General features: G+C 44.0%; 1 protein-coding gene across 4 annotated transcripts in view; it reads left to right on the top strand.

Moving 5' to 3' along the window:
- GLB1L2 (galactosidase beta 1 like 2) overlaps nucleotides 1–20,982 on the top strand; it is a 73,177-nt gene that overhangs the window by 33,058 nt on the left and 19,137 nt on the right. For all 4 annotated transcript variants that reach the window (XM_061550867.1, XM_061550865.1, XM_061550868.1 and 1 more), the window contains exons 12-15: nucleotides 2,383–2,489; nucleotides 5,691–5,837; nucleotides 16,641–16,712; nucleotides 17,921–17,999. In XM_061550867.1, coding sequence (XP_061406851.1) covers nucleotides 2,383–2,489; nucleotides 5,691–5,837; nucleotides 16,641–16,712; nucleotides 17,921–17,999 — 405 coding nt within the window. The remainder of the gene's footprint in view (nucleotides 1–2,382; nucleotides 2,490–5,690; nucleotides 5,838–16,640; nucleotides 16,713–17,920; nucleotides 18,000–20,982) is intronic.

The following is a 20,982-nucleotide window of genomic DNA, read 5'->3' as shown; positions in this document are numbered from 1 at the left end:
CCTGGATTAAGCTGATGTTGCACCACCATTCTCATTATTGGCTGTGTTCAGTGACAGGGCACTGGTACATGCAAGTTAGTAGCAATTTTACATCTGTCCTCCTTTGGTTACTTTGTTATTTGCATACGATTTCACTGGCGTGTTCAAATTCTGTACATGTGCATTATATTAGGACTCAAAAGCAGTATATGGCAGCTCGTGACGTGAAATTTGTTTGCGCAAAAAACCTGTTCTCTTTAGAATGGATAGAAACACAATTTGAAGTTTCACAGCAGTTTGGGGGTATTAGGAATACGAGACAGACCTTCATATGAAAATATTAGATATTCTGCAGCAGAACATTTTGACCCTATGCTTTTGTAACCAAAGTTTCAGCCCGAGTGCCTTGAAGTTGGCTGATAGAATATCCCTGCGGAGTGCCAACATCTGCTGTACATTTGTTGCTTGCAATGACTTTGCTGCGTTTCTGGAATCAGTGCTCTGTGAATACGGCATGCCTTTTGGGGAGATTGTACACAATTTACGTTCTTGCTCAATTCAAGAAATGTTTTATCTGTTGTCTATTGCACATTCAATAGTGCTGAGTATTTTTGTTGGCCACTTGGTGTTTTGTGCCATTGGTGCTGTGCTAATCAATCATGATTTGACATATATTTAAAAATAAAACATAACAGTTTATATGTCAGACAACTGAACTATATTTCGAGCTGACTATGGAAGGTTCCACCATCCTTAGAAGTTAGGGGTTAAGGGTAGATCCGTATAAGGCCATTTGTCTGGATGGTGCTGAGGCCTAGTGCACCAGGTTCAATTCAAGGTGGTACGAGTTCAACTCCCGGTCATGGGTCAGCTTGGCCCAACTTGCCTCTCGTGTTATAAAATGAATACAACTCGATTCACTTAGCATGTAGGTTTTCCCAACCATAATTAAGATTAATAATCGATGTACCCATATATGTTATCGTACATTAATTTGTATCGTTAACATGTAGTTTAAATTAGATGTATTGCTCTTACGATATCATGACACCTATTTAAGAAGCCGTTTCAGGTGACAATTACTCTGACTTGCTGGATTTACCGGATGATGCTTGACACATTTGCAAGCAAACCACCGTATCTAATTGCTAGATTTGTATGTGAGAACTTGGCTTAAACACTAATATTTGGCACGTTAAGCACTTGCACAAGAAAACAGTTTAATTCGTGCAGGGTGTTTTAACGCAAATTTGGCCAGATCGTTTCGTGGCCAAACCCAGCAATTAACTATAAATCGAGAGCGATTTTTTTCGCGTGGAAAGACTGGCCGACCACAATCGGAATTTAAATCTCCACTATTCGCTTAGAGCCACCAACAAAGACGAGCACCCCTGCATGCTAGTTTGAACATGGTAATACAGTACAGTAATTGACTTTTAAACATAAACTTCCTAACTGAATTACGTATCGTAACCAGTTTTCATTGACAGATTTGCATTCTCCAAAATATGTGTTCAAAGTATAGTTCGGCTCAATTATACACCATGTAGCTTGCTTACAATTATATTTTTGGGGTGTTGGAACGTAACTTCGTGACAGGTGGCTAATTTGGCCCCGATACCCAAATGCAATGGCATACTGTTGGAAAAACTGTCATGGGATCTTAAATGTCTTCAAGCAGATGTCAAAGCTGGCAAATGTAGCCCGGTTAAAAAAAAATCTGCCTCCGTTGCTGTGTTTGTCCCCATTGCTGCTAGTGGCAGTGGAGGGGAAAGGTTTGAAACCCTTGACAACTGTTGTGAGCGATTCGGAGAAGAGACTCGGCATCACAAGCAGCATCCCATGTGGTGCAAGAAACGCCATCAACCACAACCGTTCTCCACAATTTATGTTCATCGTCATCTCGAGGGAACGGCCCACGTTCTCACAAACCGTATACATCTTCAATTTCAAATGAATTGAGACTGATTGTCAGCATGCGCCTGTGGTAGGTGAGCATTGCAGAGTAGTGAAAATCTAATGGCCTCATAAAGTTTGTGACACACATGGTGAAATTTGGATCCTTGAGCATATGAGATGCTCTTTTAGCTGAACAAAAAGCATCATCGATGGAAAGTGTCAGTCTAATTATAAATTGACCTCCAAGTTCTTAATAGAGAGCCCTGCTTGCCCTTCGAGTAATCAACTTGGGCCCTATTGTTGGTTTAAAACCATCCTGATGAGTACAATATGTCTTTTTGAGACTGCTGTTGTTCGCACCTCGATGGAGGTAACGGAGGCTGCTGGCGCATCGCAAATGGAAACACGAACGCAATCGCAAATGGATTTTCTGATCATGGTCTTCATCATCATCATCATTCTATCGGCAGTGCTTCACTTGTAACCGGACGTTGTTGTTCACAGAACTGAAACTCATCGACCCTCCGCCACCTACACACAAGGCTGCCTACGGAATAGTCACCATGAATGAATACTTGCCTCTGTGGAGCTCCTTGGAGTTCGTTGGAAAGGTGGAACACACACAGTAGCAATCTGTGCAGAGCTTACATTCATTGAATATTATTAATGAAGCTGATGGACTACTCATTGCTGTGCCCGGAAGAATATTTTTTTTTGTCCAACATGTAAAAAAAAGAGTTGGGGTGATTTCTTGCTGAAATAGCCATTGAGGCAGTGTTCATCTGCTGTTTATAGTTCTGAGCCAGTGGTGGAAATTCCACATTCCTGTGGTACTCATTGTATCGACCCGGATGGATGATGGGATGTCAACCTCCAACCAGGATTTGAAGTCACAAAATGGTGGCTGCTTTAATGTACTGTCCTGATCCCTTGTTAACTAAGGTTCTGCTGGGCTTCATTAGCATAACGACAGAGACTTATTTGTGTTGTCTAAAAATGTTGCGTAACTCTTTATGTTGAATGTGAACATTGGAATACACTTTTTGTCTTTTTTGTAACATTGCTGAGAATGCAAGTGTTGTTGCCTACTTAAATTCCAATTTGATAAGAGATTGGCCCAAGACCGTATCGCTGGCACTGCCCTCTTTCCTAGGTGTTCCAGCTGAGAGCCTGCTCAAACTGGACATAGACGATTAAGAAAATAATAGTCTCCCCTTGAAAAAACTGAAATCCCCTGGACAATTATGGCATTATTTTTTAAATAAATGAAATCTATGAATTAGTTTGTTACTATACACATACGGTCATTTAAAACATATTTCAATCGAAAACCCTTTTTGGGTTTAAATCTCAGCGCATGCTGTGTTTCCACTAACAACAAATGGACGGAGCAATTTCTTTCACTGCAGAGACATTGACAATTCCATCAAATCCACACGATCTCATTTCAGCCAATCGCAGCGATATGGCATGCGTGACGTGAATACATTTAAGAAATAATTCATAAAAGTGTACTGTAAACCTAAAATGACATTTATTTCTACTTCGTAAAAAACAAATGTGAATATAATCACTGTTGCGTGCAACATTGTATACAAACGATGGCATTTAGTTTGACCGTTAGGACACGACTCATTTTACGGAAACACTGGAATGAGATTGTGATCGCATTATATGTACAGTGTGGGGTAGCACAATTGGTTAAGTTGCATTCAACACCTGAAGCTAAAATGTATCTCAGATTGCCAATCAAAGCAATGCAAGTTAAAGGGGAAAACAAATATCACAATTGCCTTTGGTGTAAGATGAATAATGGAGTGAAATTAGTGGACTTTGAAAAAAACCCAGAATAACTCTTACAAAGCACAGCATCACTCTCAGAAGCAGTGCTGTGATGGTGTTGATATACAAACGGTTGCCGGGGAAAATGCAAATGCTCCCGGTAATGATGGTCTCAGCCCCGCAGGACACACTGGATTCCTGTTTGATCCTTTGATTGAATCAGTTCGTGCAGGTGGAACCTCTTGATGGGAGTAGAGCCCATTTAAAAAATTCGATGCTGAGTGTTCCCAAGTGCTTGGGGATCATTTCATTTTTTTGGTTCTCATTGCTGGCCTCTGCCAATTAGTTAACCTCTTTGACATTGCCGGAAATAATGACAACAATAAAATAGCAAAATAGCAAAATGATCCATCATGCCACTCCCATCTGGTGCAAGGGCATACTAGCAGTTTTATAGTTGTGAGCTTCAGATTCAAATTAACACCCAAGCACACACGCACAGAGCCCAGTATCTGTACCATGGATACATATTTCAGACGCTTTTAGCGCTTACATCTGATTCTGGATCTTTTGTGAAATGATGGATTGTGTTTGATATGAGCTCTCTGACATTTCATGGGATTTCGTGACATTTGAGGCTTTATTGAGAATGAGCGTCCCTGGTAAGTGTGATAGGCAAAGAGAGAAAACGCTGGGTAAAAACAAGGGTGGGATGGGGAATGTAGTCCAATAAAGGATGAATCCTCGCAAAACACCTGCTGAAGATTAAGCCTTTCGCAAAATAATTTAAAAGTCACAACAAAATGACAGAATCTTAGATGAACCTGTTCAGGTAATTTTGGTGTTCTCTGTAAGGTTATTGGATGTGGTGTAATGGTTAGCACACTCTGTACTTGCAATCCAGAGGTCTCTGATTTGATTAGATTTTTCAGCGTGGCAATTAAAACAATGTCCCAGGTTTCTAAAATCCCTCCACCTCTGTTCCCCCATCAGTATACTTGGGTATACACACCACAGTCGATTGGCAAGTTGTGTGTGGTGTGGTAAAGTATAGATACTCCCACCTCTTCCAAGTTATCTGCTCAGCGCGGAAGAGTAAACTTAAACAGTGGTTCTCAACCTGGGATACGTGGACCTCTGGGGGTACGTGGCAATGTCCCAGGGGGGTATGTGAGGTGATTTCAAATGTGTGAAATTATATCATACATGAGAGTCATTTGGTAAAGAAATCATATATAAATCTGCCTATATAAAATAACTACGATACATTTTTTCCATATGGTAACCGAGAACGATATTAAAGACCTCTCTCAACGTAATGATCGTAAACAATGTGGTTTCCTAGAATAACCAGCGAGCACAGACAAATTGCGTCACGCATGCTGAGCGTCCGTTGACATTTTATTTTTATTCGCTTGCAGTCACTCGCTAGTTAGGATACCTCACAAAATGGTAAATTGGTTAAAATATTGATGTTAATTATTTATACATGTATTTCACAGAACTATGTTGGGCCAGGCAGAGGGAGGGGGGGGGGGCGTATTCAGTTGAAACAAAATTCAACAAGGGGGTAGAGTAGCCCAAAAAGTGTTGAGAACCACTGAGCTATAAATACCCTTGAGAGGGTCTCTCTAGAACCCCCTCTAGCAGAGGGCCTTCTGCCAGGAGTGGCACGAGTGCGACATGTCAGGGCAAATCGCACCTTTACACGTATGATAATAGTTTTTAATCTACAGGCCGTGATATGCTACGATGCGGTGCATGCAAACTGAACGTGGAGCGAGGGCTCAAATCCATTGGTGGTGCTGAGCCTGTGGTAGAACAGACACATTGCTATGGGAGAGGCTCGTATATGTGAGACACAAGTGGTATGGATATTATCAACCCTACAGGGATGATGAGCAGAGTCGACCCTCGACCGGATTTGAACTCGCAACCTTTTTCATTTGAGTCGAGGACTGTAATTGCATTGCTACCCAGTGACTAATGCATAATAATAATGCCGTATTGTGTGCATGTGATGTCTCCAGCCGATACACTCTGCTCTTCCGATGAACATGGAGAAATTCCCAATCAATGATGGGAATGGCCAGTCCTATGGATATGCGCTCTACGAGACGAAAATCCGTCACGGAGGCTTACTCAAGTCCAACTTGAACGTGCATGATCGGGCACAGGTGAGCATTGTCTCGTCATCATCTGTAAACTAAAATAAAAAATTACGCAGGGTTCAGATGGTCATGTCAAGTACAATATTTTCGTGTCAACGTGTGGCAATTTTCTGGCACAGATTTGCCACCCAAAGTGCCATTATAAAGTTAAACATGAAAATAAACAATTTTATAGAGTTAAAATATCTATTTGAAAGCCATTTGTGGCTGTCAGTTGTATGCAAGTGAAAATGAAATAGGTTTTCTGGTTGTGGTGGCAGACACCTGTAGCTCATTGCATTTAAAATGTGGTTGCTGAATTGGACATGGATTCATATGCGTGAGATCTACCTGCAGGTCAGTAAAGTTCCAGGAGGAGGTAGTACAGAAACGATGTTGCTGACCTAAGGCTACGTATTTGTTTGTTATCCCCCCATAAGTTTTGGTTTCTCCAAGCTGCCTAGTTATATTCAATGTCACAAGATATCCCTTCAGGAATTGATAACATATTCAAAGCAGGTCCATAAAGAAAAGAATACTGAAACTCAGTGAGTATTTTTTTTAACATGTATGCACAAAGATCCTCCCTTTAGCCTTAACAGATTGTTGGGCAAGTGCTGTAGGCGAGCACCGATGAAGGCCTGCATGGTACACAAGGGGGTGGTGGCCAGCACCATGTTCGGCTGCCTTTGTCTCCCTAGTGGTGATGTTTACACATTGCACCAAGTCTTTGGGGCTAACTTGACCTAGGGGAGGCCCAGGACTGGCTCAGGTATACTTCACCAATGTTGACCAAGATCAGGAATCGAACTTTGGTCGCTGGGTTCATAACACAATGCGATAACCACTAAACGACAACTCCTCATACACACAAGCACACACATTTACGCATACATGCGCACACAAGTGTATTCAAAAGGACACCGATACATCCTACATAGACCTTTGGAGAAAGTTCTGTTAGCAAGCACCAGTTCAATCCGGAATGGTGCACGATGGGTTGGGATAGCCACCACCATGTTATTTATATACTGCACCAGGTATTTATTAAGGCTGAGTCGGCCTAGGGGCAAGCCCAGACCCAGTTGTGTAATCATTATTGTTTTCCGTGGTTGAACATCAAACTCGGGTTGCTTGGTTCATATCACATTACGCTGACCACTGCCATCATTCCCGAAAAAATAATCCATTTTCAATTTTTATAGTGCCCTTTTTTTATCATAATCTTTTGTCTGTCCACATCCGCATCTATGTAAGATTGCGAATTACCTATTTATTTCTTACATTCTAAAGTTTATTGCATTACTCATTTGGGCATCCTAATTGGTCTCGTATAGGAGCACATTGCAGAGTGACCCAGACTCTGGTATGGACACAATGTGGAGGAGGGTGCCTTGTGCTTTGAGAGTGCTCTTAGCATTTGAGGACATATTAAATGAGATGGCTTCTTTGTTTGTGGGAATAAAAAGCTCCTCCTATACATTATGCAACGATATATTTCGTATTAATCAGTGCATTATTTAGAAAGTCGGTTTGTGTTCTTTATCCGCACAAACCACGGAATATTCGGATATAGTGCACAAATAGAAAATGAAAGGGACACCTGTGCACAACTGCAGCTATGAACTCCAAGCCCTGGACCGCGTAACTTCGCACTGCCCCAAATATAAACTTGAAGGTGGTGGTGTATCTACAATTCGCCCACTTTCAGACAAACCAATATAATGGATAAATAAATTTCTAGTGAACCTCTAAGAGTTCTTCTTCATAAACCAATACAACAGAAGAAGAAAAATAACTGTTTTCTCATGTTGAGCTCATCTCTCTGCAATGCGGAAAAGATAGGATCATTCATTCTAGATTTGAAGTTTTTGTGACTGCAAGGGTCCATACTCTTTGTTTTTTTCGGTAAAGTCACGTAGGTAAAAATGTTGTTTTAATCACGACGTTTCGGAGGCAACACAAGCTTCCATCTTCAGGTCAAACCGTTACAGCAAAATGAATGTATCAAGTGAAGAGAGTTCTAAGAGACACGAGATTATATACAGGTTAAGGGGGGGGGGGAGGAGCCAACCTATTCCCAGCTTGATTAGCCACCCTTTTTAAATCCTTTATATTAAGTTCGCTTGCTTGCTTAGGACCGTGCACATTTTTCGGTCGTTTTTTAACCCACTTCCCGTGATTCAATCGAGCTGACCTTTTGCACACAGACTCGTTGTGCGTGACAATGCATTTTCATGAAAAAATGTTTCCAAAATTTTACACTGTTTAGGGAAATTTTTTAAAATATTTAATTACCAATTGTTTAATGCTGCCAGACAATCATCTGACCCATAGGTGGCAGCCATCTCAAGCCAGAGGACGAGAGGACTCTAGCCGCCCCGATGCCACGCATATAAAGGATTTATAGTGAAAAACTTTGTTTATACGGGTTAATTTTTTAACCAAGTCAAACCTAAGTTAAACTTTAGCAGCCTCATAGTTTACTGCAGTATACTGCAAGGCAACCAGTTTGTCAGCTTAAATACTGCCTCCTGTTTGTGTGTCTATTTTTTTCTAACCACTTGCCATCCCCTGCACACAGTGCTCTATCCGTCCCCTAACCCCCTGCAGCATCACAACAGGCGGCTTAACTTAGCCCCCCCCCACGGCCCATTCTGGCTCCTCCCCCTTCCCTTAACCTGTATATAATCTCGTGTCTCTTAGACCTCTCTTCACTTGATACAGTAATTTTGCTGTAACGGTTCCACCTGAAGACGGAAGCTTGTGTTGCCTCCGAAACGTCGTGATTCAATTTAAATTATTTTATTTTGTTACCTACGTGACTTTACTGAAAAAACCCCAAAGAGTAAAGATAGGATCAGTTAGAAAAAGCCGCACTCCAAAATTAGTTCAGTACATTATAAGTAATTCCACCTTTAATTTCTATATAAATCAAGCAATATAAACAGTAGTAACACCTCTACTTTACCCCATCATATGCATTCAACCAGTTGTTTGACTGCAGGGTCAGTGGTGGGTAAAGTGAAGTACACTATTTCCTCATACATCTGAATGTCAATTCATTTACGTATTTGGTGGGGCTGCCTAGTTTGTATTTGGGGAACACTTGTGTGCATATTTTTGCATACGGTATTCCCTCGCTATTCACGAGGGATATGTTCCGGAGATGCTCGTGAACAGCAAATTTTGTGGATTATATCGACCTACGAACATCGTACGCACAATGTTTGCAGATGCTTCTAAAGCTTCGAGAAGTCTCTTTCTCGCATCTCTTACCACTTTCGCTGTCATCACTTTATCTCATCACTTCATCTCATCACATTCTCTTTCATCACTTTATCTCAACACGTTCTTTCCCTATATATCGATGCAGTCGTGTAGAGTTCCAGATGCGATTAGCGGATAGCCAAAATCGCGGATAGCAAGGTCGTGAATAACAAGGGAATACAGTAAAGTCAACATGATCATCGGCCATGGTTAATCCTCTGCTGGGTGAAAGCCGCCTTAACCGCTGCCACCTTTCATTATCGTACCTTTTTCATAATCTCCCGAGCATCTGCACACGAGCCGATATCATCACTGCACCTCTCTGGTTGACATCCTCTCAGATGCCTTCTGTTCTTTGGCTGCCACTCCATTATTATTCCTCACCATGAGCCCTCTTCCGTCATAGTGACGTGTTCTGCCTGACCCTACTTAAATGTCTTACGTTTGGATGCTTACCTTTTTATTAACTTGCATATGTTCTCTCATCTACGCAGTTCCCTTTTTGTATCTTTAAGTTTAATTTATTTGTTTGAATACAAAACGAATATATCTTAGTATAACTTATGTTACTGCAGAGTTGTGGACCGAATTGTATAGCATTGTATTGTAATGTTTTGTTTGTTATTTGACTTCAGCCCGCCCTGACTCGTGTGGTGAAGCATGCTCAGTTAACCCTGACGACCCACAGAGGGGTGCAGAGGCCCTCCTCCAACATATTTACAAAAGGATGGCAGTGTATATGAGCCCAGTGAGATGAGCTGCTTGCAATGTTGACATTCGTAAGAATGGTCAGTTGGTGGCATTTCTCAATGTGGTTGTTGGAAAATATTTGGGATTTGGGTTATGATTCCACGATGCAGTGGCCGATATTAAAAAAGCAGCACACATGACCTTTAAAAAAAGACAAGCAAAAGAGTAATCTCTCTTGGAAAATAAGTGCTCTAGAAAGGAACGTGTGTGTGTTATAGAACTTGCTGTGCCTTGTATGACCCTTAGACTTTTGGCTCTGCTAACTGTTGGTCACCTAATATACAAACCTATAGCCCATATGTTCAACCTGTCCATCAAAGAAGTGTAATGCGGGCGTAAATGGGCGGGGCGGATATGACGATCCGAGAGGGAGGAGTCAGGGTGACGTGGGGGAGAAGTTATAGCGGGGAGACAGGAAGCTATCTGGGTCAGTCGGGGGAGTGAAGGGTGGTGAACACGTTGGGTGGTCGCCGTGCCTCAGCCTGGTGGCTGAGGGGCTCATGACGGCGCCAGCCAGCGGGGTGGAAGAGAGAGTGGAGGATTGAGGTAGGAAGTGGCGAGATAGCCACAGAGGCCACGAAGGGCTGAGGTAGGAAATGGCGAGATAGCCACAGAGGCCACGAAGGGCTGAGGTAGGAAATGGCGAGATAGCCATAGAGGCCACGAAGGGCTGACATTGGGAGGTGGCGAGATCGCCACGCACGGAGGAACAGGGAGCAGAGATGGAGCTGCTGGGGGAGCAGCCAGAGGGCTGTACCAAGAGCCTGCAGCGGAGCTGCAGGAGCGTGGAAGGCTACGGGAGCGAAGGCAGATGTGGGGCTGCCAGGGAGAGAGTCTCAGGAGGAGTGCCGTGTGGGAAGGAGAACGCGAACCCCAAATAAAGGACACGGAGTCAGCAAGAAGTGTCTGAGTCCTTTTATTACACTGGAGTCAGAAGTGAAACGGCATCTCAAAACAACTGAGAGAAAGAAGAAAAAAAAAAGAATATTCCTGCGCCATCATCTGCTACATCATCAGACGACGACGACCTTCCTCAGACGGTGGACCTGCCTGCGATGGAAGAGGAGATCCGTGCTGGAACGAGTACGGGTCCGGGTGAGCAAGGTGTCGCCGCGTTGGTGGACCTGTCTGTGCCGGAGGATGCCAACTTACGATGGAGACAGATGGCGGCGCAGATGGAGACCTTGAAAATCGTGCTGGCGCAACTGTGTGAGTTCACCACGCCGAGGACGGCGTCGGGGAGGCCCGGTGGTGATCCGCAGGCCTCCGCCTTTCCTGCGCTGCCAGCGCCATCTGCCACGTGGCACGAAGACGCCATCTTGGGCGTGGCAGGGGAGAAAAGGCAGGAAGCCGCCATCTTGTCTTCACCGCGGCGGGAGGACGCCGCCATCTTCAACATCGCGGCGGAGAGGCAGCCTTGCGCTGCCATCTGGAGGTGCCGCGGGGTGAGCAGCCTGCTGTGAGCTGCTGTTTTTCGAGGGGGTGCTGCGAGGAGAAGACGCCGATGCTGCAGCTGCTGGGGCGGGAGCTTCCCGTCCTGGCTCGGGTGCGTGACAACGGAGCCGTCAAGTTGCCGAACGAGTTCTGCGAGGCGTCTCAAGTTGCCACCCTGCCGTCCTCTTCTTGCTGCAGCCCCGGGCGAGTCATAACGATACGCACCCGGCCTTAACACACACCTCACTCATCTTTCGAGGGCCGGGGGGCTATTTTGGTTTTCTCTTATGACTCGATTGTGCGGAGCGCGGTTCGGACTGTGTGTATATGTGTGTAATAACGATGAACGCGCTATCTGCTTGTTGCTTGGTGTCAATATAAGTGTGTGCGTGTGTTGAGAATGGACGGAGAGTCTGCTGTATTTGCTGAGTGTCAAATTGTGTGTGTGCGCTGCTGCGTGGAGTTGTTATCTTGATGGTGAAGTTAATTAGTAACTTGGGAGCGTCGGGTATCTTGCGCTGTATTATTTGTGGGTTACCTTGTGTGATGGGCTTAATTGGAAAAAAATATATATATTTTTTTTGGTGTATTGTGCTGCGAGGTGCTGTGTGCGATGCGATTGTTGCAAGAGAGAGAATAATTGTGTTGTTGCTGCAAAGTTACGACAGGATTAATGGTGTGTTGGTTGCCTGCAGATCTGCTTGCTATTGTGCTTAAATGTGCGCGTGTGATCGCGATATGCTGATTGCATGTGCTGTTATACCGTTCTGTATGGTTATGGGGTGCGATGCAGTGGTTGATTATTGGAATTGGGATTGTTATTATATTGTGCGTACCTGTTGGAAATTGGTAACAAATTCGAGGGGGACCCAAATAATTGGTTGTATGGTTGTTGTGCACACGAGATTGCGTGTATATTATAGAGGGGGACCCTAAAATTCGGTTGTATTGGTGTTGTGCACACGAGATTTCGTGTATATTATGGGTAATTGCGCTTTTTGAGAGAGAGAGCGCGCTTTGAGGGTGCGTGATGACGCCGTTGTGGGTGTCTCAAAGGTTAATGCTAATGGGACCGTAAATTGGCGCCAAGTGGCGTCGCGTATTCGGTTGATCGCATGCAGCCACGAGTTGCTTGGCGAGTTGGGTTGTGTAACTAATGTGGTTGGTAAAATATTGGTTAAAAATTCCACGATATGACAGCTGTGCGCAGCAAGCTGGGGCTGTGCGTCTATCGTTGGTGGGGTTGTTATAATGTGACGGGAGATGCGTCTTGTGACCCCCAGCTAAGGGAAGCTGGGGTGCACGAATGGAGAAAACTGGCCACGTGTTCGCACGTTGGGCCGCCATTTTGCGCGCACGCGGGGTGTGGCGACGATGCGCTTTGCGGAAAGGGCCGCCATTTTGAGTGCGCGCGAGATATTGCGCGAACGCGCTGGGCGAAGGGGGACGCCATTTTGAGCGCGCGGGAAAAAACCGGGGTGGGGCAAATATTCCATCTGTTATGCCTGCCATTGTTGATTGGGTGATGCACGAGTTGTGGTCACATCGGGCTATGGCTGATGGCTGACCTGACAGCCCGGAGGCGAAACCTCCGTGGTATGTCTTAAACTAATGGGCCATGTGCTCATATGGCTCGGGGAGTCATGGTTCAGTTGTGCGGTGGCAGACTGAACCTGGTGTGCCGGGGGCTCACGGGATCTGGGTTAGGGTGTTATTGTCTCTATAAGAGAACATTGCCCCGTGGGGGGAGTACAGGGGGTCTGGCATTGCTGGGGGATGAACCTTCCCTGGGCTATAAAGCATCGGACTATACGAGGCTGGTGTGTGTCCATCTCTGATGGGATAGTAAGGGAGGAGCGTGGCCGAGTTGCTGCTCATCCCCGAAATTGCACTAGCTGAGAGTATGGTCAGTGGATGTTGCTGTGGGTTGACGACCACGGTGGGGGTTAGGGCGAGTTAAACATTACCGCTGGGGAGCGTGGCTCTCTCCACGCGAGGGTGTGCGATTAGGCGTTTTGTTGGGTTGCTGAGAGTGACCGTGGGTACATGCTGTGTACGTGCGATGTCTGTGCTGGTCCTCAAGGGAGGACTGCTGGTGGGTAAGAGCAGAAAATTTTGTTGTTGTTGTTGTCACGTGTAAATAATATTGTTGTTAAAATGTAAATACTGGGGCATCCATTGCGTTATTTTGGGTATTTATGGGGAGTTTTTTTTTAAGCGGGCTGGATTTACATCATCTCCACTACCCTGAGGCCGGGTGGCTGTCGTGTACGACATGCGGATGTGCGTTGTTGTGCTGTGCCTCAGGGGATTGGATTCTCCTTCTCGTCACAGATTCTTCAGCTCCCGTCGCACTGGGTGTTACCTGGTGTGCTAGCTGGATGAGGACTTGAAGGAGCAATTGAGCGCCGTTCGTCGTTCTGCTCTACCACTTGCTCTTTGACGTTGGACTTGAGCCGAGCGGATGGAACTGCAACATGGACACGCACTAAAACATCACATTTCTGGGTTGTGCGCGTTGGCCGTTCTTGCGTGTCAGTTGCCGTTTTTGTTCATTGTGCCATTCTTATTCTTGTTGATGTTGCGCGGAGGACAGGCCGGTGTTCTGTTCCAGTTCCTGATACCTCCCCTTTCGTTGCTTGTGTTGTTGTTGTTATAATCTCCGTTGTGTCTGGGGGACTCCTGATTGTGATGCCTTCGCCCGCATTATTTTGTTCTGTTTCAGCCGAGGACGGCTGGGATTTTCTCTACGGGGGAGGGTAGTGTAATGCGGGCGTAAATGGGCGGGGCGGATATGACGATCCGAGAGGGAGGAGTCAGGGTGACGTGGGGGAGAAGTTATAGCGGGGAGACAGGAAGCTATCTGGGTCAGTCGGGGGAGTGAAGGGTGGTGAACACGTTGGGTGGTCGCCGTGCCTCAGCCTGGTGGCTGAGGGGCTCATGACGGCGCCAGCCAGCGGGGTGGAAGAGAGAGTGGAGGATTGAGGTAGGAAGTGGCGAGATAGCCACAGAGGCCACGAAGGGCTGAGGTAGGAAATGGCGAGATAGCCACAGAGGCCACGAAGGGCTGAGGTAGGAAATGGCGAGATAGCCATAGAGGCCACGAAGGGCTGACATTGGGAGGTGGCGAGATCGCCACGCACGGAGGAACAGGGAGCAGAGATGGAGCTGCTGGGGGAGCAGCCAGAGGGCTGTACCAAGAGCCTGCAGCGGAGCTGCAGGAGCGTGGAAGGCTACGGGAGCGAAGGCAGATGTGGGGCTGCCAGGGAGAGAGTCTCAGGAGGAGTGCCGTGTGGGAAGGAGAACGCGAACCCCAAATAAAGGACACGGAGTCAGCAAGAAGTGTCTGAGTCCTTTTATTACAGAAGCATCAATACCTCTAGAATGGAAACATTCCTATGTTCGTCCACTTCACAAATGGTGCCCTAAAGATGATCCAAATAACCACCGACCTATCTCAATTTTGTCCCCGTTGATGAAATTTTTTGAAAAATTATTGAACTACCAAATTAGCAGTTTCCTGTCAGACAACAATCTATTACATCGAAAACAATCTGGGTTCCGAAAAAAATACAGCACCACATCTGCTGCTTTTGACTCTGTTTCACATTTACGGTAGCCTTGATAAGCAGTACTGCACCAGTCTTTTTATTGACTTATCCAAAGCCTTTGATACAGTCGACCACAACACCCTGTTTAGTAAACTATGTTGCCTCCGGTTCTCCAAACACGCAGTAGAATGGTTAAAATATTATCTCTATTTTCGCACCCAAACTGTATTCACAGATGGTTGGAGGTCAAACAGTGTTAAGATAACAAAAGGGTTTCCACAGGGTTCAATCCTCGGCTCCCTCTTGTTCTCTCTTTATGTCAATGAATTGGGCATTGACCTGGATCATTCCAGGGTAAATAGTTTTGCAGATGACACGATACTGATTACTGCTGGCCGCTCTCCGGATGACGTGATCGCTAAGCTCCAGGGTGATTTCAACAAACTACAACATCAGCTAGTTGCTCTTAAACTAGTCCTGAATACCTCCAAAACCAAGGTGCTATGCTTCTCACCAGGACTAAAGCGGGAAGTTATTTTTCCCCAATTACATTCCTTAAATAATTATCGAATAGAGCAAGTCAAGATCTATAAGTATCTTGGGGTCATTCTTGATTCAAAACTGAATTTTGAAGATCACATTGATTATATTGGTAATTGATAAAAGCTACCATACTGCCTCTACTTGATTACTGTGACATCGTGTATAAATCAGCCCCAAGTACTGTACTGAAGAAGCTTGAGATTTGCATTGAACTGCCCATATAGGACTCACCACTGTGATCTTTACATTGAGTCAAACTTAACATCTCTCAATGTTCGACAGCTTGTGCATCAGATCTTATTTATTCATGATGTACTTACAAAAAAATCCGCAGACTACCTGCTGGATCTCCTCTCTGTTTCAAAGAACAAATTTGACCTAAGGTCTTCGCTCATTTACCAGCTTCACATTCCCTATTGCCATACAAATACTGAAGGGCCTTTGCTATTGATGCCCCCAGGGTCTGGAATGCTATTGCCAATAAACTGCAACTTGAATCACTACCTATGAGATCTTCACTCAAAACTGCTCTAGAGGAGTTGTACACCCCTAGCTGCCACTGCTATTCAGTGGCCTAAAATGCAATGTTTCGCTCCGGATGATTGCTGCAAAGTATGATCTGTGTTTTGATTTAGTGTTCTGATCTTAAAGGTGCATTGAAAGATGTTGATACTCCAACTGATGCTCGTGCTGTTGTGGAGTGACTCATGCAGCCAGCGATGGCTGCAGAGTTTGGTAGTACATGTTGTTTACGTTGTTTATTGTGGAAATTCGGTCACAGTTCCTATGATCACTGTTACATTGCTTTTATGGCTTTATTTTGGTGATTTTCGAAAAGTTTTTTGGTTTGGCCATGTTTGTTTGTTGTAGTAGAGAGTTAGACTGATGGCCTTAATCTAAGTTGTCTTGTGGTTGTTGTCGTTTGACTTGCATCCCACAGGGATTTTTGCACACATCGTTGGTGTACGGTGCTTTTTCTGCAATACGTTGCTGTCTTTTCTTGGATTTTCTGTTTGCACATAGTCACTTTAAGATGTTTTCTTGTTCATGTTTTTGTTTTTTGTTTGTTGCGGTTGCGCCCGATTCAAGAGCCGAATGGCTCACAGGGCTATACCTAATACATGAACTTGAATGAACTTGAACTTGAACTAGACGCCCATTGCAGTGCGAAGATATTTTGGAGCACAACAGATCGGTTTGTAGCTCTTCACTGTCACAATGTGAAGAGAATTATTTAAGAAAACACTCACATTTCCATGTTTGTTTTTATTTTCTCACACAGATTTTTTTGAACTCAAAATCTGAAGGATTTCTTGACTACGTGAGGGTGTCTGCAGTTATCCCAGATGTAAAGGTATGAGTCTATTTTTTTACTTATAATTTATCCTGATTAAACGAATGCACTTCTCCCATGAGGTGGTGACACAGCCGAGCGGTAGCATTGTTTGCTGCTTGATAATTATAATTGAAATTTATAACGCGCATTCCATTCTAGAATTCCAATGTCCAATGTATGATGAGCAGGAAACAAAAAATAGAACCAGGGCCGCTTTAAAGAGATTGGTTTTCAAAGCAGACTTCAATATATCTACCGACTCTGATTGCCTGATTTCAAGTGGCAAGGCGTTCCATAGTTTGGGTGCCACGCAAACAAAAACCTGATCATCAAAAGAGTACAACCTAGAATTGGGACTGCTGAGTAGTTGTAGATCAGAAGATGTTAAGGACCTTGATGGAATATATAAATGTATTAGTTCCTGCAAGCAATGTGGGGTTAGTCCTTTTAAAGCCTTAAAGGTTAATAGCATGATCTTAAAATCTATGCGGAATTTGACTGGTAGCCAATGAAAAGTTCAGAGCACTGGTGTAATGTGCTTACAGAATGGTGTACATGTAAGCACGAGTAGCTGCTACAGTGCTTGTTGCAGACGTTTCCGTTTAGAGCCTCTAGCCACTTGAGTTGATACTTCGGGCGTATTAACCAAAGTCACGCACCGTCTGAATCACAGTGGACTTTAAACATGTGATATTATAAAAATAGAGTAGGCTGTGTGTACCGGTGTTACAGTTCTACTTTTGAAAATTACAGGCAAATTGCTTAGCCATTCCGATGATGTCACATAGGTCATCGGAACAGAACTGAAATAAAAACTAAAATAAAATAACTTTATTAGTACCGAGGCTCCCACAAGGCCATGCGGGGGGGGGGGGGGGTGGCACAGCTATCACAGAGTGAGATCGTGTTACTACAATTCTCTGCGGTGACTACAGTGTATTTTAAAACAACAGCGCAATGCCTCTCAATGAAATTAATTGGAATAACCAATAACAGCCTAATGTCCACTTCCAAGTATCACCTTATGCCGCACAGGCCACGGCTTTTATCAGTGTAGTCCCCGAGGCTAAAGAAATAAATTATAGTTGGGCATTGGAATGATTGAGATCTGAGATGCTGGGGTATATGCGAATCCTTATTCCTCGTGTTATTTCATGTCGGCAAGCCGACCCCCTGACGGGGCACTGCTGAGTACTGCATTTTCACAGTCTCCTTTTTCACGGCAGGAAAAGTCGACACTGAGTTTTTTGGTGGAGAACAGAGGCCGGGTCAACTATGGGTTGAACATTGACACCCAAAGGAAAGGTGGGTCGGCATTTTACATGCAACGTTGGAAAAAGTCTTTCATCTGCCCTCCCATCGTTCACACCCCCTCTTGTGCCCTGCTAAAGGATTTCAGATGCAATTTGTTTGAAGGTCTGAGCCGATGATAGCGGTAGGTGTTCAACAAGGGTCTTGTAACTTTTGAATGTTACCATAATGATTTATTCCAACCATGAACAACTGCACTGTTGCACAGTATGATGCCATGAGAGTTTCATTATATCAACCATCGTCAATCCACTGCTCGATGAAAGCCTCCACAAGGCACCTTCTCTGATCCTGAGACTTAGCAATCCATCTAGCACCTGCACACGACCTGAATTGACATCATTGCTCCATTATTTTTCAAGAAGATCCTCGATCATCCCTCTCATTGACTTGTTATGCCCCAGCCCACTTACTTTGTCTTAATAGTTTTATGGTGTAATTACACTGCACGTATTTTTTTTCTGTGTCACAAAATACACTTTATTTTCTTAATATGTAGACTTGTAATACAAAATGTCAATACATGTGATATGCCAAGTAGGTAGAAATTTAGAACCAATTCAGTCACATTAGACAATGAAAAGTGAAAATAAGTTCAAGAAAATGAAAAGTTAGTCGCGATAATGATATCAATAATATATGTAACGTTAATCATGGAATGTTATATAATCATTAATCACAACCTATGTGTATCAACTAATTATTTGACAGTCCAAAACAAAGAACAGTATTATTTGTTACACTATAATTTGTTACCAATGATATCCCAGTTGTGTCACATGGTAAACATATGTATTCTAGATCTCCCTGTTGGCAATGCGGCATTTTATGTGGCAAAGTACTATTTCAGAGGGTGTGACTGACAGGACAGGACTGCTGCTGATGTCTCCTCACTGCATCTCTGAAACAGCAAGAACACAGTAGTCCATTCATGCCATTTTATATTTGGACCTTTATTTTATTGCTCCTCTCTGGGTCCACCTTTATCAATTTATTTAGTTTCGTTCTTGGCACGTAGTTGTCTCACAGCCACGATTATGATGTCGACATTATATTTGGGTAATCATATGGCCAAATGTTTGTCGTGTTACCCTCCGCCACCCAAAATAGCCGAACAAATTAATTGTGTGAATTATGTCATTTATTCTTGTCTCAGCTCTCTGTTAATTTAAAGAAAATTCTCACAAACAATTTTGATCAATTAAGGACCTTATGTTTCAGTTCTAATCCTGCGGAATGGAGATAGGATAAAGCTACACACCTCTGATTCGAACGGTTGTTTACGTATGGTGCGAAAGAAATTCAACATACGTACATATTACCATGTTTGAACATAGACGTTTGATTTAAAGTTAACTTCATCAACTGGCAGATCGGGATTAAAATTAGGAAATAAAGAGGTGAGTGACAGCAGGTTGAAGTGCTTTTGCAAAATGTAATTTAAAAAATAAAAATCGATTTATCAGTATGCCAAAAAAAAATCAAATTTTTAATCCGGGCATGTTTGCCTGCGATGATATGTGGATCGGAAACATGGACACTTAGAAAAGAAGTGGAATAAAAAACATGGGGTGGTGCACGTTTGTATTTACGCAGAGAGGCAGGAAGAAAAGTGGATCAGAAAGCAAGCTCAAAATAGACATCATGTTGAATATTAATAAATGTAAGTGGGATTGGGAGTGACACATCGCTAGAAGGGATGACGGCTGATTGGACAAGACTGGTGATAGAATAGCAGCCAAAGGAGGGAACACACTCAATAGGATGTCAACCACGGACATGGGATGACGATATCACCTCATGATCCGGGGGAAGATGGATTATGGAATTGTAAGACCATTGAGGGGGATAAACCACGATGTGAGGAAGAGCTTATTCAGGAGCGGATTTATCATTGCTGTTGATGATGATCATCAACAAAATATAGTTTATGGAGTTTAGAGTGGTAGTCTAAGTGGTAAAAGATGATGAATGTAACCAAATTAAAATACGCTAAGCAACTGTTGCTTAATCCAAAAATGAATGCAAATTTTAGTTTTACGCAGACAATATTACTGCTGATTTAAATTTGCCTTGAATGGCTTATTATGTCGAGTGTGATATGCAACGGTCTCAGCTTAACAAATTAGTGTGCAGAGCATTTCGTTGCGATGGAAACAGCCTTGTAAGATAAAGAGGGATTAAAATAATTACATGGTGCATCTCATTTGAGCGGGTTGGTGATACATTGTGACCTCTGTGCCATGGATACACGTTAAATACATTGCATTTTCTTTCTCTCTCTCTGAGGGACAAAAACGCTGGTTTCTTGGCTGTTTTGTTCCATTCAATTGCAGGTTAATTTGTCTCACATATTAACCTTTGCGTGCAAATGTGTGTGCGGCAAGTACATGAGCAGCCTTGTGACCGCTGCTTATTTAAACATACACATCGGTGTGAGCTGCCGCTATGTTTGAGTGTATTCCCCTTCGGTGAGATCGTCGTATATCCAGCGCAAATACAAGGCAATGCCACCCGGTGGCATCGTGTTCAAGGATACCAAATGTGCACCTCTTAGATGCTGAGCTTTTCTAGTAGTAAAACAAAGGTAAAGGGGTAGCTCTGCAATTGCTCGCTCATGCCAGTACTGCTGGAATGGCTTCCATTGTGAGGGACCGCTCTCTTGAGGGTTCCTCTACAGTGCACGTGGCCTACTCTTTCACATTGGCCAGACGTCTTGGGAGAAGTGGGAGAATACCCACGTTTTACCCCCACCACATGCAACACTCCCGATTGACTGCGGTGTGCTCATCTCAACTGCTGGGTGGACATAGGTGTTAGGGGAGGGGGTTAAGAAACTTTCACCGTTTCAACTGCCATCCCGGGAGATCAAATGACACTGGAAACCTATGAAATGCAAGTCCAGTGTGCTAACCTGTACACCGTGACAGCATGTGTGCATTGTAGAATATCTTTGCCTGTCCAGATCATCCCTGCA

This window comes from Lethenteron reissneri, chromosome 13, assembly GCF_015708825.2.
Source record: "Lethenteron reissneri isolate LAM-NWPU_2019-01 chromosome 13, ASM1570882v1, whole genome shotgun sequence".
NCBI lineage: Eukaryota > Metazoa > Chordata > Hyperoartia > Petromyzontiformes > Petromyzontidae > Lethenteron > Lethenteron reissneri.
Note: the sequence above shows the minus strand (reverse complement) of the source record. Positions and strands in the feature narration are given on the sequence as shown.